Source organism: Oncorhynchus mykiss, chromosome 17, assembly GCF_013265735.2.
Source record: "Oncorhynchus mykiss isolate Arlee chromosome 17, USDA_OmykA_1.1, whole genome shotgun sequence".
NCBI classification, from domain to species: Eukaryota; Metazoa; Chordata; class Actinopteri; order Salmoniformes; family Salmonidae; genus Oncorhynchus; species Oncorhynchus mykiss.
The window spans coordinates 40,448,473-40,474,915 of NC_048581.1; the positions used below are offsets into that span (position 1 = coordinate 40,448,473).

Consider the following 26,443-nt stretch of genomic DNA (forward strand, 5'->3'; position numbering starts at 1 on the left):
ATACCAAGTTGTGTGATCGTTCTTGTTGTGTGATCGTTTTTTCCAGAGTTCCCCGTTTTTTCGAATACTCGGATGTCGAACATTTCCGACTTCCCACTGGAACGCAGCATATCATTTGGAAAACGAAACTAACAGGAAACGGCCAGGGCCCATTTGAAGAGCGCCTCATGGAATCAGTGTTGCCAACTATTTTTATGTGAGAATCTTATTGGCTCTTTGATTTGAAGCTAGATTACGTTTAGTTTCGACATCACACCACCAATTTGGCTTGCTGCTGCACGACCGCTGAACGAAAAAGGTATTCAAATGTATGCAATCACTACTGTAACTCGCTCTGGATAAAAGCGTCTGGTAAGTAGTACATTTTTGCCCGACGTTACGTTATCGCCCCTTCTGCCGCCTCACCTATGTGAAGCTGGCCACAATAAGGATTATTTTGCCACAATAACAGAATTTGCGTGTTGCCTTCAAAATAAAAGATCCGAATTGAAAGTGTTTCCAACGGATACAAATAGCGGAATCATGTCATATTTGAAACAACTACTTCAAGTTCTCAGATCGAGTGACGTCACCGACTGAAACACTACTAGCATGCATCGCAAACTAACTAGCCATTTCACACTGGTTAGTCTCACAGCCCTTTGACCTCCTGCAATAAGAGCAAGTCTCGGTCCAAGAGGCTTCTAAAACAGCTTCTACCCCCAAGCCATAAGATGTATGTATATATTACTTAAATTACCTCGACTAACCGGTGCCCCCGCACATTGACTCTGTACCGGTACCCCCTGTATATGGTTTGATACTTTTATTTGACTTTTTTTTAAACTTTGTTTTTTACTTAACACTTATTTTTATTAAAACTGCATTGTTGGTTAAGGTCTTGTAAGCATTTCACTGTAACACCTGTTGTATTCGGCGCGTGTGAGAAATAACATTTCATTTGATAGCCATCACACCAGAGCTAGTATCAGACCGCTGCGCTATAGGAGCATGGCAGTAAAGTGCTTTCTCCTTAACACTGGTGCAGATGAATGGGATGGTGTACCAAACCATATAAAATCCATCCCTACGCTAGAGAGTTTGAAGATACAGTAAACCTTAAGTAATGGTTTATGGGCAAAATGCTTAATACTGCACAGGCTTAAAGAAAGTATAATTATTTCAATGAACGTTACTTGGTAATGTATTTTATTTCTTGTACGGTTTCCTCCCTATTGATGAGATGTATTTTGTTTTCATGTTATAATCTTGTTTAGGTTTTCTTTTCATGTATTTTCATGAGGACCATAATGGAAATACGTCTTAACTTTTTTGAGTCATCCTTGATGATAATAATGGCATTGTACTGTATCAACATGTCTGGTTGCATTGTGCCTAAAATTGTTTAAAAATACATATATAATAATAATAATAATATGAATGTCCAATACATACAATAGACTGACTGGAAAGGTGATTTCCCACAGTCAAAGTCCTGCTAAGATGCTAATATTTGTGTAAACTCTACACAGTTGTGTTGTGTGAGTGTCACTGAGTAGTCTGATACCCCATTACATGGTTTCAACATCCATAGGTTAGGCTGTACAGACAGTGCTTATAAGTATGGCCCCAATGCCATTCTAAAGTCTAATACATCGACAGTGTGATTTCAACTGCACATTTTTTGTTGTGTCAAATTAACAAATTATTGTCTCTTGTTGGATTTATTTAACAACATTATGAACTTGTTAAGCATTATTTACTCCAAATATGGCATGATTCCACTATTTGAATCCGTTTGATTCACTTTCAATGGGGGACTTTTATTTTGAAGGCGAACTGCAAATTCCACTATTGTGGTTTATCCTTATTGTGGCTAGCTTCACATAGGTGAATTCACCAACACTGACCCGCAGAGAAGGACTAAACAAACTGATCATTACTGTCAACCAGACAAGGACAATATTAAAACGTTTAATGTAGTCTGAATATTGGGACAGGAATCACAAAAACAATCACAAGTTCATAACAAGGTATGTTTTTAATTTTATATCGCTTTGTTTTATCGAATGCTCTAGAATAGAAAATGTATCAGACGACCACACTTTCGGCTCTAGTAAATAACAAGTAAATATATTGAATAAAAATATAAACGCAACATTCAACAATGTCAGGTTTTACTGAGTTACAGTTCATATAAGGAAATCAGTCAATTGAAATAAATGCATGAGGCCCTGATCTATGGATTTCACATGACTGGGGAGGGGCGCACCCATGGGTGAGCCTGGTAGGGATAGGCCCACCCACATGGGAGTCAGGCTAACCCAATCAGAATGAGTTTTTCCCCACAAAAGTACTTTATTACAGACAGAAATATTCCTCGGTTTCATCCGCTGTCCGGTAGTCTGGTCTCAGACGATCCCGCAGGTGAAGAAGCCAGATGTGGAGGTCCTGGACTGGAGAGGTTACATGTGGTCTGTGGTTGTGAAGCCAGTTGGACATACTGCCAAATTCTCTAAAACGACGTTGGAGACGGTGTATGGTAGAGAAATTAACATTAAATTCTTTGACGATAGCACCAGTGGAAATTCTGGCAGTCAGCATGCCTATTGCACGGGTCCTCAACTTGAGACATCTGTGGCATTGTGTTATGTGACAAAACTGCACATTTTAGAATGGCCTTTTATTGTCCGCCACAAGTTGCACCTGTGTAATGATCATGCTACTAAATCATCTTCTTGATATGCCACACCTGTCAGGTGGATGGTTTATCTTGGCAAAGGAGAAATGCTCACTAACAAGGATGTAAACAAATTTGTGCACAACATTTTAGGGAAATAAGCTTTTTGTAGGTATGGAACATTTCTGGCATCATTTTTTTCCGCTCATGAAACATGGGGACCAACACTTTACAAGTTGCATTTATATTTTTCTTCAGTACACAAAATTGTATGTAATATCACAGTCACTTGGTTTACACACTTGGCAAAAAATGGTTTTAATTTCAAAATTAGCAAAGGATTCACTATTTGCATCATTGCATAACTGTCATAAAAAGACAGTCCATGCTGCCATTTTGAGGGTGAAGTAATTTGGTTTCGAAGGTATACAGATTTAGTTTGATAACATACTGTTACATTGTATCGTGTATTCACTGACTGTATCCAAGTGATGTAATTTCTGTCGAAATGAAACCTATGCCATTTCAATGTAATCTCTTGCTGTATCCTTTAGATGGAACACGTCATCCACCACAACATAAAATAATCATGCATAAATATCAAGTTTGCCTCTGTTTTGGAATCTATTTTTAGAAATTGTAAATTCCATTTGTTATAAACATTCAAATTGTGTTGGGTTTCATTACTTGTCTTAGAAGACCAATAGTAAGTCATCCTGAATGGATCCCCCAAACAGAGGGGGGCAACGGAGAGGTAGAGGAGGAGCCAACCATGTCGATCACAGAAGAGGTAAGGAGATTTATTTTTATTTTGGACAGGCAAAACACAATTGGCATTTCCTTCTTTAGATTGATATAGATTTCCCTGTTGTTTGCCTCAGGTGCTGAGGCTGGTCAGAAAGAAGAGGAAGGGATAGCTAACCAAGGGAGAGGGGGAAGAGGTAGGGGGGCCAGGGAAGAGATGAGAGGGGTTAATGGGGGGAACCCGAGGGAGGATAGGAGAGAGCGAGATGACAGAGCAGGGAAGGGAAGAGGAAGAGCAGGGGAGGATGCCAGGTGTAAGGGTGGTAGAGCGGGAGGAGGAGGAAGGGAGATAGTGGGAGGCAGAGAAAATAGAGGGGGAGGGAGAGGCAGAGGAGGAGAGAGAGGGGGTGGTAGAGGAAGGGGTGGTAGAGGTAGAGGGGGAGGGAGAGGAAGATCTATAGGCGGTGGCACCCCTCAGGTTCATCCAATTGAGTACAAAACCTTGGAGAAGCTATCAGGGAAAGACCCTTCAGAGGTAGCCATCACTCTGGCCTCGAGCGATGGACTGGAAGCTCTCCTCGACGAGAGAGAGATGCGACAGGACCTCGTTCAGCTTCTCTGCCAAGTATTATGCAAGGCCTTCTTGTCCAAAACCGACCGCCAAACCGTACAGTGCTTGACTGGCTTAATCAAGGATTCCGGATTCCTCCGAACCATCCTGCCCCATTATGTGATGGGAATGGGATCCGAGTTTGACCACACTCGCCGGGAACAATACCCCCAGCACTTGGACAACATCATGACCCTTCTTTCCAAGGTGCTCAGCATCTTCCCAGCTAGCTCTATAAAGGGCGTGTCCATGATAGTGGCCCTCTTCAGACCAGTCATCAACAGCCTGCGAGCCGTGGGGGTGGACGTCCTGGAGCAGACGAAGGAGAACCTGGATAGGATCCAGGTCCTGGTCGAGCACCTCCAGGAGAGAGCCAGGGAGGGCACCCTGAGGTCTGATAACTACTCCTTCATAACCGCCCAGGAAGACGCCCCACCTGGGGAGGCCGACTTCAGGACCCTGCCCATCTACCCCACCCCCAAAGAGTTCCACCAGGACCAGAGATCCTACCTCAGGCCCAACCTCATCTCCCAACGCTACGCCAGCGGACTGCTCTACCTGGACACGCACTTCCGGCTCATGCGAGAGGACTTTGTGAGGCCTCTTCGAGAGGGCATCCAGCAGCTGATTCAGAGCCAGCAAGACCTGGGCAATAAAGACATCCCTTTGAGAAAGTGCCGCTTTGATGATATCAGAGTGTACTTTGACACTCGACTGGTGGTACCATTGTGCACCCCGTCTGGTTTGGCCTATAAGGTCCAGTTTGACCCCCATCCTCTTAAGGTCAGTGAGTTTGATTAAGAGTAATTGAATAGAAAAATGATAACTTACCAACATTGTGTAGTTATATAACTTAAAATAGTGAGATTATACAATACTCTTTGAAATTACATTAATACATACAATGTTTTTCCATATACAGTGCCTTGCGAAAGTATTCGGCCCCCTTGAACTTTGCGACCTTTTGCCACATTTCAGGCTTCAAACATAAAGATATAAAACTGTATTTTTTTGTGAAGAATCAACAACAAGTGGGACACAATCATGAAGTGGAACGACATTTATTGGATATTTCAAACTTTTTTAACAAATCAAAAACTGAAAAATTGGGCGTGCAAAATTATTCAGCCCCCTTAAGTTAATACTTTGTAGCGCCACCTTTTGCTGTGATTACAGCTGTAAGTCGCTTGGGGTATGTCTCTATCAGTTTTGCACATCGAGAGAAATTTCGAGAGATTCGAGATAATTTTTTCCCATTCCTCCTTGCAAAACAGCTCGAGCTCAGTGAGGTTGGATGGAGAGCATCTGTGAACAGCAGTTTTCAGTTCTTTCCACAGATTCTCGATTGGATTCAGGTCTGGACTTTGACTTGGCCATTCTAACACCTGGATATGTTTATTTTTGAACCATTCCATTGTAGATTTTGCTATATGTTTTGGATCATTGTCTTGTTGGAAGACAAATCTCCGTCCCAGTCTCAGGTCTTTTGCAGACTCCATCAGGTTTTCGTCCAGAATGGTCCTGTATTTGGCTCCATCCATCTTCCCATCAATTTTAACCATCTTCCCTGTCCCTGCTGAAGAAAAGCAGGCCCAAACCATGATGCTGCCACCACCATGTTTGACAGTGGGGATGGTGTGTTCAGCTGTGTTGCTTTTACGCCAAACATAACGTTTTGCATTGTTGCCAAAAAGTTCAATTTTGGTTTCATCTGACCAGAGCACCTTCTTCCACATGTTTGGTGTGTCTCCCAGGTGGCTTGTGGCAAACTTTAAACAACACTTTTTATGGATATCTTTAATGGCTTTCTTCTTGCCACTCTTCCATAAAGGCCAGATTTGTGCAATATACGACGGATTGTTGTCCTATGGACAGAGTCTCCCACCTCAGCTGTAGATCTCTGCAGCTCATCCAGAGTGATCATGGGCCTCTTGGCTGCATCTCTGATCAGTCTTCTCCTTGTTTGAGCTGAACGTTTAGAGGGACAGCCAGGTCTTGGTAGATTTGCAGTGGTCTGATACTCCTTCCATTTCAATATTATCGCTTGCACAGTGCTCCTTGGGATGTTTAAAGCTTGGGAAATCTTTTTGTATCCAAATCCGGCTTTAAACTTCTTCACAACAGTATCTCGGACCTGCCTGGTGTGTTCCTTGTTCTTCATGATGCTCTCTGCGCTTTTAACTGACCTCTGAGACTATCACAGTGCAGGTGCATTTATACGGAGACTTGATTACACACAGGTGGATTGTATTTATCATCATTAGTCATTTAGGTCAACATTGGATCATTCAGAGATCCTCACTGAACTTCTGGAGAGAGTTTGCTGCAATGAAAGTAAAGGGGCTGAATAATTTTGCCGGACAATTTTTCAGTTTTTGATTTGTTAAAAAAGTTTGAAATATCCAATAAATGTCGTTCCACTTCATGATTGTGTCCCACTTGTTGTTGATTCTTCACAAAAAAATACAGTTTTATATCTTTATGTTTGAAGCCTGAAATGTGGCAAAAGGTTGCAAAGTTCAAGAGGGGCGAATACTCTCGCAAAGCACTGTATGAAGAGTGTATTCAAATATATGCTCATGTTCTTCTCTGTACCGCACAGTTTGTCCGCTGGCAAAACTCCAAGCGGCTGATATACGGCTCCCTGCTCTGCATGTCCTGTGACAACTTTGACACCTTCCTGTTTGCTACTGTGTCGGACCGGGACCCCAAGGAGCTAGAGAAGGGCTTTGTCCAGCTCAGTTTCTTAGGGGAGAGCAGGCGAGCCCTGGCCGGAGTGGAGGCCCACCAATCCTTCCTCATGGTGGAGACCACAGCCTACTTTGAGGCCTACCGCTACGTCCTCGAAGGGCTGCAGGAGCTGGAGGTAGAGGATCTGCCCTTTCAGAGGTCGGTGTACTGTCTGTCTGGCGTTCTTAATTTCAACAATTAGCTTGTGAATGCACCAGCGTTGTTGATGCTATGAGATAAAGATACTAGATGAATTTGACAGAAATTATGTTCACCACATGTCAATTCTTGTGATGAAGAATGACATTTATGATTTAGGACGACATGTAAATTACAGGTATATAGTGGAATGCAGCTCAGACGTCGAACCTCCTGCCTACCTGCTCAGGGCAGATACGTATGACCTGTCTGCTATTGCGGCGCCTGAGTTTAAGAGCAGTATCAAGAGCTTTCACACCCTGGATCCTGAAGCCTGGCCCCCCATGGAGCAGTTGGGGTTGGACGAGTCTCAGATGAGAGCCCTTCAGATCGCACTCACCAAGGAGCTGGCTATCATCCAGGGACCCCCAGGCACAGGTGGGATACATTTTTAATAAGTCATACATATTGAAAAGATCATGTTTATGTAAATGTACAGTACCGGTCAAAAGTTTGGACACACCTACTCATTCAAGGGCTTTTCTTTATTTTTTAACAACTATTTTCAACATTGTAGAATAATAGGGAAGACATCAAAACTATGAAATAACACATATCATAACAAAAAAGTGTTAAATCAAAATATGTTTTATATTTTTTCGTGGTATCCAATTGTTGTAGTAGCTACTATCTTGTCTCATCGCTACAACTCCCGTACGGGCTCGGGAGAGACGAAGGTTGAATGTCATGCGTCCTCCGATACACAACCCAACCAGCTGCACTGCTTCTTAACACCAATGTGTCGGAGGCTACACCGTGCACCTGGCAACCTTGGTTAGCGCGCACTGCGCCTGGCCCGCCACAGGAGTCGCTGGTGCGCAATGAGACAAGGACATCCCTACCGACCAAGCCCTCCCAGGAGGCCTTATGTTTTATATTTTAGATTCTTCAAAGTAGCCACCCTTTTCCTGGACAGTGTTGCACACTCTTGGCATTCTCTCAACCAGTTTCATGTGGAATGCTTTTCCAGCAGTCTTCAAGGAGTTCCCACATATGCTGAGCACTTGTTGGCTGCTTTTCCTTCACTCTGCGGTCTAACTCATCCCAAACCATCTCAATTAGGTTGAGGTTAGGTGATTGTGTAGACCAGGTCATCTGATGCAGCACTCCATCACCCTCCTTCTTGGTCAAATAGCCCTTACACAGCCTGGAGGTGTGTTGAGTCATAGTCCCATTGAAAAACAAGTCCGACCAAGCGCAAACCAGATGGGATGGCGTATTGCTGCAGAATGCTGTGGTAGCCATGTTGGTTAAGTGTGCCTTGCATTCTAAATATATCACAGACTGTGTCACCAGAAAAGCACCCCCACACCATTATACCTCTTCCTGCAAGCACCACAGTGGAAACCACACATGTAGAGATCAACTGTCCACCTACTCTGTGTCTTACATGGCGGTTGGAACCAGAAATATCAAATTTTACTTATCAGACCAAAGCACAGATTTCCACCGGTCTAATGTCCATTGCTCATGTATCTTGGCCCAAGCAAGTTTCTTTTTATTGTTGTCCTTTAGTAGTGGTTTCTTTGCAGCAATTCAACCATGAATGCCTGACTCACGCAGTCTCCTCTGAACAGTTGATGTTGAGATGTGTCTGTTATTTGAACTCTGAAGCATTTATTTGGGCTGCAGATTCTGAGGCTGGTAACTAATACACTTCTCGTCTGCAGCAGAGGTAACTCTGGGTCTTCCTTTCCTGTGGCTGGTCCTCATGAGAGCCAGTTTCATCATAGCACTTGATGGTTTTTACGACTGCACTTGAAGAAACTTTCAAAGTTCTATGAAATGTTCCGCATTGACTGACCTTCGTGGCTTAAAGTATTGATGGACTCTCACTTCTCTTTGCTTATTTGAGTTGTTTTTGTTATAATATGGAATTGGTCTTTTGCTACTATTATTATTCTACAATGTAGAAAAGAGTCAAAATAAATAAAAACCCTTGAATGAGCACGTGTGGCCAAACTTTTGACTGGTACTGTATACACATAAAAATGTTCCAGGCCAAAAGCTGAGAAATTGTGACACGTTGCTTCTTGTAACGTCGTCTTTAGTGCAACAGCTCTGCAGGAGTGTAACACTTTTAGACATTTGTTTTCTTTCCTTACTCATAATCCCAGGGAAGACCTACACAGGACTAAAGATCGCCCAGGCTCTGCTTACCAATCAGGAGATGGGGAGAGGTTTCACCTCCCCCATGCTGGTGGTTTGTTACACCAACCACGCTCTGGACCAGTTCCTAGAAGGTAGGTCTCCTTTTTTCTCAACATTGCACTATGGATGCAATGCACACATCTCACTCTACTTTTGCGTCTCAAATGAAGTTATTTTCCACCTCAAGCCATACTTGAAGAATCTCAGATGCTGCATACCATAATTTTGTGTTTGACCAAAGATAATTCTGAAGGGCACTTTTGTTGTTGTATGTATGAGCACCTTTTTTAATTTGTTAAACAATGTGTACCATAGGCATCCACAAGTTTCTACCAGACGGTATTGTGAGAGTGGGTGGGCAAAGCAACAGTGAGGTCCTGAAGCGTTTCACCTTGAGAGAGCTGAAGAGCTCCCATTACTTCCGCCGCAACCTACCGCAACATCTTCGGAGTGCCAACAGTGAGGTGAGGCCCAACTTGAAACCTGAAAGTTACACTGACCTATATGTGAACATTTTAGAAATAGTCTTGAAATGTAAATTGTAAATGTAGCTATTGAAGTGAATGTAGCTCAGATATCATTTTTGTCAGGAATGTAACAGTCAGGTTGGCTATCTTTCGGGAAAAGTCAATCAGCGAAATAATATCACATAGTGATGTTCAGAATATTGTTTCCCCTCAGATCTATGATGCATTGCGGACAGAAGAGACTAAGATCCAGACTCAGTCTGTGCAGCTGGAGTGCAGTCTTCGGGGCGTCCTAAGGGAGCAGTACCTCCAAAAGTTCATCTCAGAGAAACACTGGGATAGCCTGACGCTACAGCCAGTGAGTCTTTGATAGCACTGTAAAATATAAAGCTTAGCTTCTGTCCGACCTTTATAATTACAACTATCAGGCTGATGCGATCAGGACACGCAGGTTGAAATATCAGAACGAACTTTGAACCAGCTACAGTGGGGCAAAAAAGTATTTAGTCAGCCACCAATTGTGCAAGTTCTCCCACTTAACAAGATGAGGGAGGCCTGTAATTTTCATTATAGGTACACTTCAACTATGACGGACAAAATGAGAAGAAAAATTCCAGAAAATCACATTGTAGGATTTTTAATGAATTTATTTGCAAATTATGGTGGAAAATTAGTAGTTGATCACCTACAAACAAGCAAGATTTCTGGCTCTCACAGATCTGTAACTTCTTCTTTAAGAGGCCCCTCTGTCCTCCACTCGTTACCTGTATTAATGGCACCTGTTTGAACTTGTTATCAGTATAAAAGACACCTGTCCACAACCTCAAACAGTCACACTCCAAACTCCACTATGGCCAAGACCAAAGAGCCGTCAAAGGACACCAGAAACAAAATTGTAGACCTGCACCAAGCTTGGAAGACTGAATCTGCAATAGGTAAGCAGCTTGGTTTGAAGAAATCAACTGTGGGAGCAATTATTAGGAAATGGAAGACATACAAGACCACTGATAATCTCCCTCGATCTGGGGCTCCACGCAAGATCTCACCCCGTGGGGTCAAAATGATCACAAGAACGGTGAGCAAAAATCCCAGAACCACACGGGGGGACCTAGTGAATGACCTGCAGAGAGCTGGGAACAAAGTAACAAAGCCTACCATCAGTAACACACTATGCCGCCAGGGACTCAAATCCTGCAGTGCCAGACGTGTCCCCCTGCTTAAGCCAGTACATGTCCAGGCCCGTCTGAAGTTTGCTAGAGAGCATTTGGATGATCCAGAAGAAGATCCGGAGAATGTCATATGGTCAGATGAAACCAAAATATAACTTTTTGGTAAAAACTCAACTCGTCGTGTTTGGAGGACAAAGAATGCTTTGGGGCTGTTTTTCTGCAAAGGGACCAGGACGACTGATCCGTGTAAAGGAAAGAATGAATGGGGTCATGTATCGTGAGATTTTGAGTGAAAACCTCCTTCCATCAGCAAGGGCATTGAAGATGAATCGGGGCTGGGTCTTTCAGCATGACAATAATCCCAAACACACCGCCCGGGCAACGAAGGAGTGGCTTCGTAAGAAGCATTTCAAGGTCCTGGAGTGGCCTAGCCAGTCTCCAGATCTCAACCCCATAGAAAATCTTTGGAGGGAGTTGAAAGTCCGTGTTGCCCAGCAACAGCCCAAAAACATCACTGCTCTAGAGGAGATCTGCATGGAAGAATGGACCAAAATACCAGCAACAGTGTGTGAAAACCTTGTGAAGACTTACAGAAAACGTTTGACCTCTGTCATTGCCAACAAAGGGTATATGACAAAGTATTGAGATAAACTTGTGTTATTGACCAAATACTTATTTTCCACCATAATTTGCAAATAAATTCATTATAAATCCTACAATGTGATTTTCTGGATTTTCTTTTCTCATTTTGTCTGTCATAGTTGAAGTGTACCTATGATGAAAATTACATGCCTCTCTCATCTTTTTAAGTGGGAGAACTTGCATAATTGGTGGATGACTAAATACTTTTTTGCCCCACTGTATATTAATTTGGGGACAGGTCGAAAAGCATTAAACATTTATGGCACTTTAGCTAGCTAGCTTGCTGTTGCTAGCTAATTTGTCCTGTGATATAAACATTGGGTTGTTATTTTACCTGGAATGCACAAGGTCCTCTACTCCAACAATTAATCCTCAGATAAAAGGGTAAAATTAGTTTGTTTCTAGTATTCCCTCCTTCAGGCTTCTTCTTTGGACTTCATATGGCGGTTGGCAACCAACGTTAAGGTGCATTACTACCACCAACTGGACTGGAGTGTGGGCCTCAGTTCATCTTTCATTCACCCATGCGGGTATATGCTCCTAAAAACCAATGAGGAGATGGGAGAAGCGGGACTTGCAGCGCATCAAGTGTCACAAATAGAACCAACTTCTATTTTAGCACCTGGCTACAAAGACATGTGCGAACAGTATGGGTGCAACGATTGAAAAACATGTATGTGTACTTTTATTTTGCAATGCTCTCGCATGCGACACCGGCGGTGTCTTCAGCATGTAAATGACTACTGACCCGTAGCACTCACGTCTGTAGCCATGAAGTGCTTTGAAAGGCTGGTTATGGCTCACATTAACAACATCATCCCAGAAACCCTAGACCCACTCCAATTTGCATACCGCCCCAACAGATCCACAGATGACACAATCTCTATTGCACTCAACACTTCCCTTTCTCACCTGGACAAAAAGAACACCTAAGGGAGAATGCTGTTCATTGACTACAGCTCAGCGTTCAACACCATAGTGCCCTCAAAGCTCATCATTAACCTTTTGCGTGTAGGGGGCAGTATTTTAATTTTTGGCTAAAAAACGTACCCATTTGAAACGGCCTATTTCTCAGCCCCAAAAACTAGAATATGCATATAATTGTCAGATTAGGATAGAAAACACTAAAGTTTCCAAAACTGTAAAAATATTGTCTGTGAGTATAACAGAACTGATATTGCAGGCAAAAACCTGAGGAAATCAGGAAGTGCCTCTTATTTTGAAACCTCTCTGTTCCTATTTAGTAAATATTTGTTCTTAACTATTATTTTTCTTAACTGCATTGTTGTTTAAGGGCTTGTAAGTAAGCATTTCACGGTAAGGTCTACACTTGTTGTATTCTGAGCATGTGACAAATACAATTTGATTTGATGTTATCGTCGGATAGGACAACTAATATGAGTACGCTAAACCCAACTGCCTCTAAAAGGCATGAGATTCAAAAAGTAGGTCTGGCATTCCCAGAAAAGCTTTATGAAACGATGTTGAACTGTGATAATCTGTCATTGGCCATAGAGGAGACAATACTTATTATTAATATGTAATTCTCAGGCATTGGATGGCTTTGAGAGCTATGGTGGGAAGAAGCCGTCTCTTGTTATGGAGTGGCTGGGATTAGGCTTCACTGTCTTCCAGCAGAGGACGCCACATCCTCAAAATTGCAATGCAGGTGAGAAGCCACTGCAGTACCACAGAGCGTAGACAAGACAACATGATCACACAGATAATAAACGGAACAGGTGCAGAGAAATGCTTCTCTTTGTGGGATTGTATTTGTCAACCTTGCTTGTGAATATGTTTTTCATGTAGCTATTAACACAAGCATTTCGCTGCTCCTGCGATAACATCTACAAATCTGTGTAGGCGACCAATACATTTTGATAGATTTTATTTGATTTTATTTAGTCTCTTTGAACTCTTTTTGTTTAATTTAAAACTCCCTTTGATCCTAACTGAAACTATATGGGGGGGGGGGGGGGGGGGGGGGGGAGAGTTCAGTGCTCATTTTCATGTTGAGAGAACTACTAGGAAGTTAGAAACTCTGGTCCTCACTCCTCACCCATTTTCATCTCTCTATTTTATGATAGATGTGGAAATGGACGAAGGTGAAGAGGAAGAGGACGACCTGATCGAGATAGCGGAGGAGGCAGACCTGATCCAGGCGGAACGCTTTGTAGAAGCCTCAAACACGCATCATGGTCGGGATGAAGATCTTAGAAAGACGGAGGAGATAGTCAGAGACATGGCGGAACTGATGCTGGCCATGAACCTGGAGAACATCGAGATACAGGCAGAGCAGAGTGAAGAAGGCTGGGAGGTGAGAACCAATAATTAACCTTGAGCCAACAATATAACCAAAAGACGTTGCATCATAAATCGTGTGAATCATAAACCAATTGAGTTGCTTATGGATTTCAAATTGACAACCTCCTGCTTTAAAGTATTGAGCTTAGGAGTATTGTAGAAAGACAGGTGCTGAGTTAAAGTGTTGTCAACGTTATTTGAAAAGCCTGCTTGTCTCTCTGTATGTGTGCAGATGCAGCGGGTACAGAAGAGGAAGATGAAACATCATATTAGGAGGGAGCTGGGCAGGAGCTCAGCCGTGAGTGAGGATGAGGAGGACACCATTCTGGATGTGTGGACTCTCAGTCTGCCAGACAGATGGAGACTGTACCGGTAATACCCCCCCCCCCCCCCCCCCCCCCCCCCCTCATCCCCTAGGCAACAGCATTCTGCTAGAGCGTTTATTCCCATTGAGCATAATTATGTCAACTAATTACAGAGAAAATGTATGCACTGATCCCCTCACCTCAAAGGCAAGATTTTGCTCTATAAAACGTTCTGTCACTGTGGCAATGTAACTGTGCTTAGCTTGTGAATGCAAAGTCATCATGGCCACACAGACCACACAGGTGTGCACTTGGCTTGATCTGACTGGGGAAAAGACTAGTGCAAGGCTCAGTTGTGTGCCGGCCAAAAAGCTATCTTGGATTAAACCCAAAAATGTAACGTTTGGGTCAATCACACAAGTAATAAAGGACTCTGCTCAATGCATTATTACGAATCTCAGATATTCTGATTTTGATTGTGCTGTATGATTATGTCTGGTAAACACACCTTGTTCTATGGGTTTTATATCATTCTTATGACATACTTATTTCTACTATATAAGTGGTCTTGCAGTGAAATGCTACTCAATGACGTAATCTACTGCTGCTCTGTGTCTGCAGGTTATGGGTGAGGCGTTACCGGACAGAGCTGCGTACGCGAGCCCAGCAGGCGGAGCAGGACTATCAGGACGCAGCCGAGCGTCTGGCTGAGATTCGTCTCCGCGAGGACTTATGTGTCCTGAAGGATGCCAAGGTCATCGGCATGACGACTACGGGGGCTGCTAGATGCCGCAAAGCTTTGCAGGAAGTGAGTCCTCGCCTGGTGATCGTGGAAGAGGCGGCGGAGGTACTGGAGGCCCACACTATCACCACTCTGAGCCAGGCTTGCCAGCATCTCATCCTCATTGGAGACCACCAACAGGTACAGGGCACTCATTGGTCAGGCTTGGTCAACTCCCTCTTAAAGATTTCACTGTTATTCCAGTAAATCCAGGAATTCAACTGGACATCGTGCTTGAACATTTTTCAAGTTCCTAATGTAAACTGGGCTTTTTTAAAATTGAAAGTCCATGGTCATTTTCATTTCTTAATTGGCTGGGATTTAAATGCAATCAACATCCAACTCTGCTTGGAGCTAAACTACGAGTTCATCCAGCACACCCAGCTATAAGGTCTTAAATAACTTGACTTAACTCCTTTTAGCTCTGAGTGAATACAGTGTTGTCAGTAAGTATTCACACTCCTTGACTCCATATTTTGTTGTGTTACAGCCTGAATATAAAATGGATTAAATATACATCTTGTGTCACTGGCCTACACAATATACCCCATCATGTCAAAGTGGAATTACGTATTCAACCCCTTTGTTATGGCAAGCCTAAATAAGTTCAGGAGTAATAATTTGCTTAACAAGTCACATAAGTTGCATGGACTCATAGTGTGTAACATGATTTTTGAATGAGTACCTCATCTCTGTAACCCACACATACAATGATCTGTAAGATCCCTCAGTCGAGCAGTGAATTTCAAACACAGATTCAACCACGAAGATCAGGGAGGTTTTCCAATGCCTCGTAAAGAAAAGTACCTATTGGTAGATGGGTAGTGCTGAACAATTTTATTTGTTTAAACAACTAATTGATCAACATTAGTTCAATTATTTGAATTCCGTTTAGTTCATATATTTTTCTGTGAACTCAATGTGCACCTTGCACAGAGATAAATCAGATCCAGTAGGAAGTTGTAGTTTCCAACAGGCCAATATTTTACATAGTATTCACATAAAACGTGGAAATTAACTACAGTGACCATAGTTCATTGTGCATCTACTTATCCATTCTGCGTTTATTTTACGTCTGCTACGGAATAGACAAGAATGCGCAATCGTGACAGTATATAGAGAGCAGCTGTTGCTATGCGAGGTACACTAAATGGCCAAAAGTATGTGGACACCTGCTTGTCGAACATCTCATTCCAAAGTCATGGACATTAATGTGGAGTTGGTCCCCTCTTTGCTGCTACTGTATAACAGCCTCCATTCTTCTGGGAAGGCTTTCCGGCGAGCTTTACACCACTCCAGCTGATGCTTTGCATTGCGCATGGTGATCTTAGGCTTGTGTGTGGCTGCTTGGCAATGGAAACTAATTTTATGAAGCTTCTGACGAAATGTTCTTGTCCCGGTCCTGTTCTGTGAGCTTGTGTGGCCTACCATTTCTCGGCTGAGCCGTTATTGCTCCTAGACGTTTCCACTTCACAATAACAGCACGTACAGTTGACGGGGCAGCTCTAGCAGGGCAGAGATTTGACCAACTGACTTGTTGGAAAGGTGGCATCCTATGACGGTGCCATGTTGAAAGTCACTGAGGTCTTCAGTAAGGTCATTCTCCTGCCAATGTTTGTCTATGGAGATTGCATGGCTGTGTGCTTGATTTTATACACCTGTTAGCAATGGGTTTGGATGATATAGCTGAATCCACTAATTTGAAGGGGTGTCCACATACTTTTGGAGAAGTAGCGTATCTCTACCTGAAAATACATAAAAGTATGCCTTATTTACTTTGAAGAACTCCAGAATAGTGATTTTGTCAGACAGCATAGGCAGCAGCTCAATAGAGATGTGATGATGACTTGGAATAAAATAATAAAGTCATCAAATAAAATATAAGCAACTGAAATATTTGAGTAAAGTAATGTGAATAAATTATGGTTATTAAGTGATAAGCAGTAATAGGCAGTCACTACCATCAACACAAGGCCAAATCGACACTGGAGTTGCTTACCACGAAGACCGTGAATGTTCCTGAGTGGCCAAATTACAGTTGACTTAAATCTGCTTGAAAATCTATGGCAAATTATTATTTTTTTTTGTCTAGCAATGATCAACAACTAATTGGACAGAGCTTGAAGAATTTTAAAAATAATAATTGGGCAAATGTTACATTATCCAGGTGTGGAAAGCTTTAATGTCAGGTGCGTGAATGAGGACCCAAAAGCGAATTAACAAAACAGAGTTTCTTTAATGACGAAACACACGTAGGCTCAGATGGACAGGCAGATTCCGACAGGACAGGACAAGGTTAGATGAACAGGCAGATTCCGACAGGACAGGACAAGGTTGCAGCAAACACGACGATAGTCTGGTTCAGGCATGAGAAACACAAACGAGAATCCGACAAAGACAGAAACAGGAACAGAGAGAGATATAGAGACCTAATCAGAGGGAAAAAGGGAACAGGTGGGAAAAGGGGTGAACGAGGTAGTTAGAGGAGACAAGGAACAGCTGGGGGAAGGAGGGTAAGAAAAGGTAACCTAATACGACCAGCAGAGGGAGACAGGGTGAAGAGAAAGAACAGGAACAAGACACAACATGACAATACATGACAGTACCCCCCCACTCACCGAGCGCCTCCTGGCGCACTCGAGGAGGAAACCTGGCGGCAACGGAGGAAATCATCGATCAGCGAACGGTCCAGCACGTCCCGAGAGGGAACCCAACTCCTTTCCTCAGGACCGTACCCCTCCCAATCCACTAGGTACTGATGACCACGGCCCCGAGGACGCATGTCCAAAATCTTACGGACCCTGTAGATAGGTGCGCCCTCGACAAGGATGGGGGGGGGGGGGGGAGACGAGCGGGGGCGCGAAGAACGGGCTTAACACAGGAGACATGGAAGACCGGGTGGACGCGACGAAGATATCGCGGAAGAAGAAGTCGCACTGCGACAGGATTAATGATCTGAGAAATACGGAACGGACCAATGAACCGCGGGGTCAACTTGCGAGAAGCTGTCTTAAGGGGAAGGTTCTGAGTGGAGAGCCAAACTCTCTGACCGCGACAATATCTAGGACTCTTAGTTCTACGCTTATTAGCGGCTCTCACAGTCTGCCCCCTATAACGGCAAAGTGCAGACCTGACCCTCTTCCAGGTGCGCTCGCAACGTTGGACAAAAGCCTGAGCGGAGGGGACGCTGGACTCGGCGAACTGAGACGAGAACAGCGGAGGCTGGTACCCGAGGCTACTCTGAAAAGGAGATAGCCCGGTCGCAGACGAAGGAAGCGAGTTGTGGGCGTATTCTGCCCAGGGGAGCTGTTCTGACCAAGACGCAGGGTTACGAAAAGAAAGACTGCGTAAGATGCGACCAATAGTCTGATTGGCCCGTTCTGCTTGACCGTTAGACTGGGGGTGAAAGCCGGAAGAGAGACTGACGGAAGCCCCAATCAAACGGCAAAACTCCCTCCAAAATTGAGACGTGAATTGCGGACCCCTGTCCGAAACGACGTCTGACGGAATGCCATGAATTCTGAAAACATTCTCGATGATGATTTGTGCCGTTTTTTTATCAGAAGGGAGCTTAGCAAGGGGAATAAAATGAGCCGCCTTAGAGAACCTATCGACAACCGTAAGAATAACAGTCTTCCCCGCTGACGAAGGCAGTCCGGTGATAAAATCTAAGGCGATGTGAGACCACGGTCGAGAGGGAATGGGAAGCGGCCTGAGACGGCCGGCAGGAGGGGAGTTACCGGACTTAGTCTGCGCGCAGACCGAACAAGCAGCCACGAAACGACGCGTGTCATGCTCCCGGGTGGGCCACCAAAAACGCTGGCGAATGGAAGCAAGCGTACCCCGAACGCCAGGGTGGCCGGCTAACTTGGCAGAGTGAGCCCACTGAAGAACGGCCAGACGAGTAGGAACGGGAACGAAAAGAAGGTTCCTAGGACAAGCGCGCGGCGACGGAGTGTGAGTGAGTGCTTGCTTTACCTGCCTCTCAATTCCCCAGACAGTCAACCCGACAACACGCCCCTCAGGGAGAATCCCCTCGGGGTCAGTGGAGGCTACTGAAGAACTGAAGAGACGAGATAAAGCATCAGGCTTGGTGTTCTTAGAGCCCGGACGATAAGAAATCACGAACTCGAAACGAGCGAAAAACAGCGCCCAATGAGCCTGACGCGCATTAAGTCGTTTGGCAGAACGGATGTACTCAAGGTTCCTATGGTCAGTCCAAACGACAAAAGGAACGGTCGCCCCCTCCAACCACTGTCGCCATTCGCCTAGGGCTAAGCGGATGGCGAGCAGTTCGCGGTTTCCCACATCATAGTTACGTTCCGACGGCGACAGGCGATGAGAAAAATACGCGCAAGGGTGGACCTTGTCGTCAGAGAGGGAGCGCTGAGAAAGAATGGCTCCCACGCCCACCTCTGACGCGTCAACCTCGACAACGAACTGTCTAGAGACGTCAGGTGTAACAAGGATAGGTGCGGATGTAAAACGATTCTTGAGGAGATCAAAAGCTCCCTGGGCGGAAACGGACCACTTAAAGCACGTCTTGACAGAAGTAAGGGCTGTGAGAGGAGCTGCCACCTGACCGAAATTACGGATGAAACGACGATAGAAGTTCGCGAAGCCGAGAAAGCGCTGCAGCTTGACGCGTGACTTAGGGACGGGCCAATCAATGACAGCTTGGACCTTAGCGGGATCCATCTTAATGCCTTCAGCGGAAATAACAGAACCGAGAAATGTGACGGAGGAGGCATGAAACGTGCACTTCTCAGCCTTCACAAAAAGACAATTCTCTAAAAGGCGCTGGAGGACACGTCGAACGTGCTGAACATGAATCTGGAGTGACGGTGAAAAAATCAGGATATCGTCAAGGTAAACGAAAACAAAGATGTTCAGCATGTCTCTCAGGACGTCATTGACTAATGCCTGAAAGACAGCTGGAGCGTTAGCGAGGCCGAAAGGAAGAAGAGACAGAGGAAACAGGAGGGATAGCAGACATTAAACATTTCACATGACAAGAGACGTTCCAGGAGAGGATAGAATTACTAGACCAATTAATAGAAGGATTATGACAAACTAGCCAGGGATGGCCCAAAACAACAGGTGTAAAAGGTGAACGAAAATTTAAAAAAGAAATGGTTTCGCTATGATTACCAGAGACAGTGAGGGTTAAAGGTAGCGTCTCACGCTGAATCCTGGGGAGAGGACTACCATCCAAGGCGAACAAGGCCGTGGGCTCCCTTAACTGTCTGAGAGGAATGTCATGTTCCCGAGCCCAGGTCTCGTCCATAAAACAGCCCTCCGCCCCAGAGTCTATCAAGGCACTGCAGGAAGCTGACGAACCGGTCCAGCGTAGATGGACCGACAAGGTAGTGCAGGATCTTGAAGGAGAGACAGGAGTAGTAGCGCTCACCAGTAGCCCTCCGCTTACTGATGAGCTCTGGCTTTTACTGGACATGAAGTGACAAAATGACCAGCGGAACCGCAATAGAGACAGAGGCGGTTGGTGATTCTCCGTTCCCTCTCTTTAGTCGAGATGCGGATACCTCCCAGCTGCATAGGCTCAGCACCCGAGCCGGCAGAGGAAGATGGTAGTGATGCGGAGAGGGGGGCAACGGAGAACGCGAGCTCCTTTCCACGAGCTCGGTGACGAAGATCAACCCGTCGCTCTATGCGAATAGCGAGTTCAATCAAGGAATCCACACTGGAAGGAACCTCCCGGGAGAGAATCTCATCCTTTACCTCTGCGCGGAGACCCTCCAGAAAACGAGCGAGCAAAGCCGGCTCGTTCCAGTCACTGGAGGCAGCAAGAGTGCGAAACTCAATAGAGTAGTCTGTTATGGATCGATTACCTTGACATAGGGAAGACAGGACCCTGGAAGCCTCCTCCCCAAAAACAGATCGATCAAAAACCCGTATCATCTCCTCCTTAAAGTCCTGATACTGGTTAGTACACTCAGCCCTTGCCTCCCAGATTGCCGTGCCCCACTCACGAGCCCGTCCAGTAAGGAGAGATATGACGTAGGCGATACGAGCAGTGCTCCTGGAGTAAGTGTTGGGCTGGAGAGAAAACACAATATCACACTGGGTGAGGAACGAGCGGCATTCAGTGGGCTCCCCAGAGTAACACGGCGGGTTATTGATTCTGGGCTCCGGAGATTCGAAAGCCCTGGAAGTGGCCGGTGGATCGAGGCGGAGATGGTGAACCTGTTCTGTGAGGTTGGAGACTTGGGTGGCCAGGGTCTCAACGGCATGTCGAGCAGCAGACAATTCCTGCTCGTGTCTGCCTAGCATCGCTCCCTGGATCTCGACGGCTGAGTGGAGAGGATCCGAAGTCGCTGGGTCCATTCTTGGTCGGATTCTTCTGTCAGGTGCGTGAATGAGGACCCAAAAGCGAATTAACAAAACAGAGTTTCTTTAATGACGAAACACACGTAGGCTCAGATGGACAGGCAGATTCCGACAGGACAGGACAAGGTTAGATGAACAGGCAGATTCCGACAGGACAGGACAAGGTTGCAGCAAACACGACGATAGTCTGGTTCAGGCATGAGAAACACAAACGAGAATCCGACAAAGACAGAAACAGGAACAGAGAGAGATATAGAGACCTAATCAGAGGGAAAAAGGGAACAGGTGGGAAAAGGGGTGAACGAGGTAGTTAGAGGAGACAAGGAACAGCTGGGGGAAGGAGGGTAAGAAAAGGTAACCTAATACGACCAGCAGAGGAAGACAGGGTGAAGAGAAAGAACAGGAACAAGACACAACATGACAATACATGACATTTAAGCTAGAGATTTACCCAGAAAGACAGCTGTAATTGCTGTCAAAGGTGCTTCTACAAAGTATTGACTCAGGGGTGGGAGACCCATGAGGCGGGGTCATGTTTTGGAGGACGCATGGCTCTCGACCTACATCTCTCCCGAGTCCATACTGGAGTTACTGCGATGGGACAAGACTGTAACTACCAATTAGATATCACGAAATTGGTGAGAAAAAAGGGTGAAACGTACCCCTAAAAATAAAAAATATTTTTAAAAAATTCTCAGAGTTTATTTGCATATACAATGAGTGTACAAAACATGACAGACTGACCTGGTGAATCCAGGTTGAAGCTATGATCCCTTATCACTTGTTAAATCCACAATCAGTGTAAATGAAGGGTAGGAGACAGGTTAAAGAAGGATTTTTAATCCTTGAGACAATTGAGACATGGTTTGTGTATGTGTGCCATTCAGAGTGTGAATGGGCAAGACGAAAGATTTAAGTGCCTTTGAATGGGGTATGGTAGTAGGTGCTAGGCGGACCAGTTTGTGTCAAGAACTGCAACGCTGCTGTTTTTTTATGCTCAACAGTTTCCCGTGTGTATCAAAAATGGTCCACCACCCAAAGGACATCCAGCCAAATTGACACAACTGTGGGAAGCATTGGAGCCAACACGGGCCTGCATCCTTGTGGAATGCTTTCGAAACCTTTTAGAGTCCATGCCCCGATGAATTGAGGCTTCTTCTGAGGGAAAAATGGGGTGGGGGGGCGCGCAACTCAATAATAGGAAGGTGTTCCTAAAGCTTGGTATACTCAGTGTATATTTTCATACTCTTTACTTTATTACATTTATTTGACAGGGACAATGCACATTAAAATCAACATTTCTGCAAATGTTTCAGGTTTACTGAGCAGCATATTAAAAACAGTGATCTCCTCAACTCTATTGTCTGTTTATATTGTCTAAAACTGTTGAAATAAGGTGGTCCATGCCATCCTCTCTTGAGGTTCAGGGGTACTTATGTAGCTTGCAACCTCCATTGTCCCCCTAGCTCCGGCCCAGTGCAACAGTGTTTGACCTGGCCAAGAACTTCAATCTTGAAGTGTCCATGTTTGAGAGGCTGATCAAGATGGACTTTCCGTATGTCAGACTTAACTACCAGGTATGTGTGGGAATCTGTAGAGAAGTTTATATAGACAAACCAGATAAACCAATTGCCCTTGTTCTTCATTCACCATTGACCAATCCTCTCACTCTGGGTCTATCCTACACAGCATCGCATGAGGCCAGACATTGCCCGTCTCATAGTCCCTCACATCTACTCTGAGCTGGAGAACCACCCCTCAGTGATGGACTTTGAGAATGTTAAGGTAAATAAATGCATACATAAATGAATGCACACAGATTTTTGACCTGGTAGTTTCCCTCCTAGCAGGAGTACATTTGAAGATGCTTATCAATGAATTTCCCCATGTGGTCAATTCAATGTACCATTAATAAAGCATGATAAACCATCCATATGTGTAGGCTTTAGAAGTTAGTTGCCGTCCAATATACATTATATTCAACCCCCCGTTGTCTTGCAGGGGCTTCACTCAAACATGTTCTTTGTGGAGCATAATTATCATGAAGAGGAGATCAAGGATGGAAAAAGTCACCAGAACCGCCACGAGGCCCTCTTCGTGGTAGCGCTGTGTCGCTACCTCTTGTTACAGGACTACCAGCCGTTCCAGATCACCATCCTCACCACTTACACAGGGCAACTCCACTGTCTGCGCAACCTCATGCCAGCCAAAGAGTTCAATGGGGTCAAAGTTCATGTTGTTGACAAATATCAAGGGGAGGAGAATGATATTGTCCTGCTGTCCCTGGTTCGAAGTAACAAACAGGGGAAGGTGGGTTTCTTGAACATCCCCAACCGTGTCTGTGTAGCCCTGTCAAGGGCTAAGAAGGGCTTCTACTGCATTGGAAACATGGACATGTTGGGAAAGGTCAAGCTCTGGAGCAACATCCTGCACATGCTGCGAGAGAAGGACCAAGTGGGCCCTGCAATGACTTTGTGCTGCCAGAACCACCCTGAGCGACACATTAAAGTGTCCTGCGGAGACGACTTCAAACAAGCTCCCGAGGGAGGCTGCAACCTGCCCTGCGAGTTCCGCTTGAACTGTGGTCACGTGTGCTCCAGTGCCTGCCACCCGTACGACCAAGAGCACAAAAAGTACACATGCAACAAAAAGTGCCAGAAGGTCCTTTGTGAGCTGGGGCATCGATGCCAACGTCAATGCTACCAGGAGTGCCCTACTGACTGCCTTAAGCAGGTAGAAAAGATTGTACCACAGTGCCAGCACAAGCAGATGGTGCCCTGTCACCAGGCTCCGGAGAAGTTTGTGTGCCAGGAGCCCTGTCAGCAGAAGCTCATGTGTGGGCATCCATGTGCCTTGGTGTGTGGGGAGTCCTGCACCACCACCTGCATGGTGATGGTCACATTGGAGCTCAAATGTGGACACAAGCAAGTTGATCCCTGTCATTATAAGAGCTCTACCATACAGCCAGAATGCAGGACACATTGCACACAGATGCTGAAGTGTGGCCACCCATGTGCCTTGGTGTGTGGGGAGTCCTGCACCACCACCTGCATGGTGATGGTCACATTGGAGCTCAAATGTGGACACAAGCAAGAAGATCCCTGTCATTATAAGAGCTCTACCATACAGCCAGAATGCAGGACACATTGCACACAGATGTTGAAGTGTGGCCACCCCTGTCCTGGTTCCTGCCAGAGGTGCCACCAGGGCCGCTTCCACATGGGCTGTTTCCACCAATGTGATCGCCTCCTAGTCTGCTCCCATAAGTGTCGGGAGCCCTGTACACGTGGATGCCCACCCTGTCAAATGCGCTGTGAGAATCGCTGCATCCATAGTGTCTGTATGAAGCCATGCGGCCAGCCCTGTGCCCCCTGCATAGAGCCTTGTGCCTGGAAGTGCCCTCATCAGCGCTGCAGCAAGCTTTGCCATGAGCCTTGTGACCGTCCACCATGCACCCAACCCTGTACCAAAACCTTGCACTGTGGGCACCCATGCATCGGCCTGTGTGGAGACCCTTGCCCCAACAAGTGCCGTGCTTGCCACCACGAGGAGGTAACAGAGATCTTCTTTGGTACGGAGGACGATGTTGAGGCCTGTTTCATTCAGCTAGAGGACTGCGGACACTTGTTTGAGTCCACGTCCATGGACACATACATGGGAATGGATGAGAACCAGCAGGCTACCGGAATAAAGTTGAAGGAGTGCCCCAAGTGTCGCACACCCATCCGCAGGAATCTCCGGTACGGGGCTCATGTCAACCGGAGTCTGGTGGAAATTGAAAAAGTGAAGGAGAAGATTAATGGAACACAGTCAGATATTGAGGCACAGAAGGTGGTCCTTAAGCAGCAATGGATTGACAAGGAGGACTTGCTAAGGTACCTACCTATGGAGTATATACAGATCAGAGATACACTGAGAGCCTCCGACCTCACAGCAAATAAACTATGGATCACTGAGAACAAGATGGCCTTACTTGAGAGACTGAACAAGCTGCTGAAGATTCGTAGGGGACACATGTCAAGCGTAGAAACCTTTTACTTTGACGAGAAGGTTCCAGAGTTCCTGAGGTGGCTGATGGATCATCACCAAAAGTTCTCAGAGCAGCAGGCATCTGATCTGCAGAGCGAGCTACAGAGGCTCTCCTTTTTGGCGGAGCTTAACGCCCGCTGCAAGATGGCTAATGGAACAGGCCGTAGGGTCCACGTTCAGGCTGAGGTCAGAGCAATGAGGAAGGTTCTGGAGAGAATGCAGCCATTCACTCAGCAAGACAAGGACTTGGTAAAGCAAGCACTTAAAGAACTGGATAAAAAGCTACCACGCACTGGCCTGGAGATCACTGATGAAGAAAGGATGATGATTGTTAAAGCTATCAACCTGAGTGTTGGACACTGGTACAAGTGTCCCAACAATCACATCTACGCCATCGGAGAATGTGGACGGGCCATGGAGCAAAGCAATTGCCCAGAATGCAACGCTACGATTGGTGGAGCAAGACATGCTCTGGTGAGTGGCAACAGAGTGGCTTCAGAGATGGATGGGGCGCAAGAGTCCGAAGTCAATAATGTACTGAACTTTGATCTGATGCACCTTGATGATTAAAACCAGATTGTTTTCAGTTTAATTGTGACTTGTCATAACTGATGTGACAGTTATCACAATTGGTACTCCAGAAAGCATAGCTGTATTAATTGATATATTTAATTCTGAAATTTCAGTCAATTATTAATTGAATGTGATGAAATGAATCTGCTTCGCGAAGTATAATACATATTCATTTTTATTTCGCAGAGGTGAGGTTTAATAATGTCACCCCAGAGTACAATACTGCAATTACATGTGACTTTTTGCTACTGTATCTGTGTGATCATGAAAGTTGAAAATGAACGATTGATCAAAAAAAAATCATTATACACGGTACAATAAAGAATTACGCAAACGATTAGACTGGATTTTTATGTGTGATGATGGGCTTACATTTTTAGACAACTGAGTGTTTTTTTCTAGTCACACCAATGGATGGCAGCAGTGTATTGTTAATTTAACAAAGAGTTGACTTGATACTTGCCGTTTTGTCATTTTACACAAATGTAATACAATTATCTGAGATGATCCAGTATGTTTGCAAAATGATTTTCTAACACACACATTCACACATTAATCATTCAGCTGACTCAGTTCATATAATGTGATAAAGGGGCTGAAAAACAACTCTGGCATGAAAAGAAAACACTGTAAAAGTAAGTCATATTCACACACTTGTGCACAAACCAAGTGTTCAGGATACAAAGTGCTGGATACTGTATGTACTTTGGGGGAACCCATATTATCCTTTCTA

At 45.0% G+C, this 26,443-nt stretch overlaps 1 protein-coding gene across 4 annotated transcripts; it reads left to right on the forward strand.

Annotated features, from left to right (window-relative positions):
• The first annotated feature begins 54 nt into the window (after nt 1-54).
• Nucleotides 55-26,217, forward strand: LOC110493184 (NFX1-type zinc finger-containing protein 1). Of its 4 annotated transcripts, XM_036949885.1 has the most exons (16): nt 862-2,012; nt 3,356-3,449; nt 3,541-4,796; nt 6,616-6,902; nt 7,081-7,319; nt 9,059-9,184; nt 9,408-9,556; nt 9,774-9,917; nt 12,922-13,039; nt 13,458-13,687; nt 13,907-14,046; nt 14,601-14,901; nt 22,575-22,685; nt 22,798-22,893; nt 23,110-23,964; nt 24,130-26,217. In XM_036949885.1, the coding sequence occupies exons 2-16, from the start codon at nt 3,380-3,382 to the stop codon at nt 25,705-25,707; spliced, it is 5,700 nt and encodes a 1,899-aa protein (XP_036805780.1). In that variant the 5' UTR covers nt 862-2,012; nt 3,356-3,379; the 3' UTR covers nt 25,708-26,217. The 4 variants fall into 4 exon arrangements, with proteins under 4 accessions (XP_036805778.1, XP_036805779.1, XP_036805780.1 ...); XM_036949883.1 differs by lacking the exon at nt 862-2,012 and adding an exon at nt 55-351 and having other exon boundaries at nt 23,110-26,217; XM_036949884.1 differs by lacking the exon at nt 862-2,012 and adding an exon at nt 55-298 and having other exon boundaries at nt 23,110-26,217.
• Nucleotides 26,218-26,443: the final 226 nt, after the last annotated feature.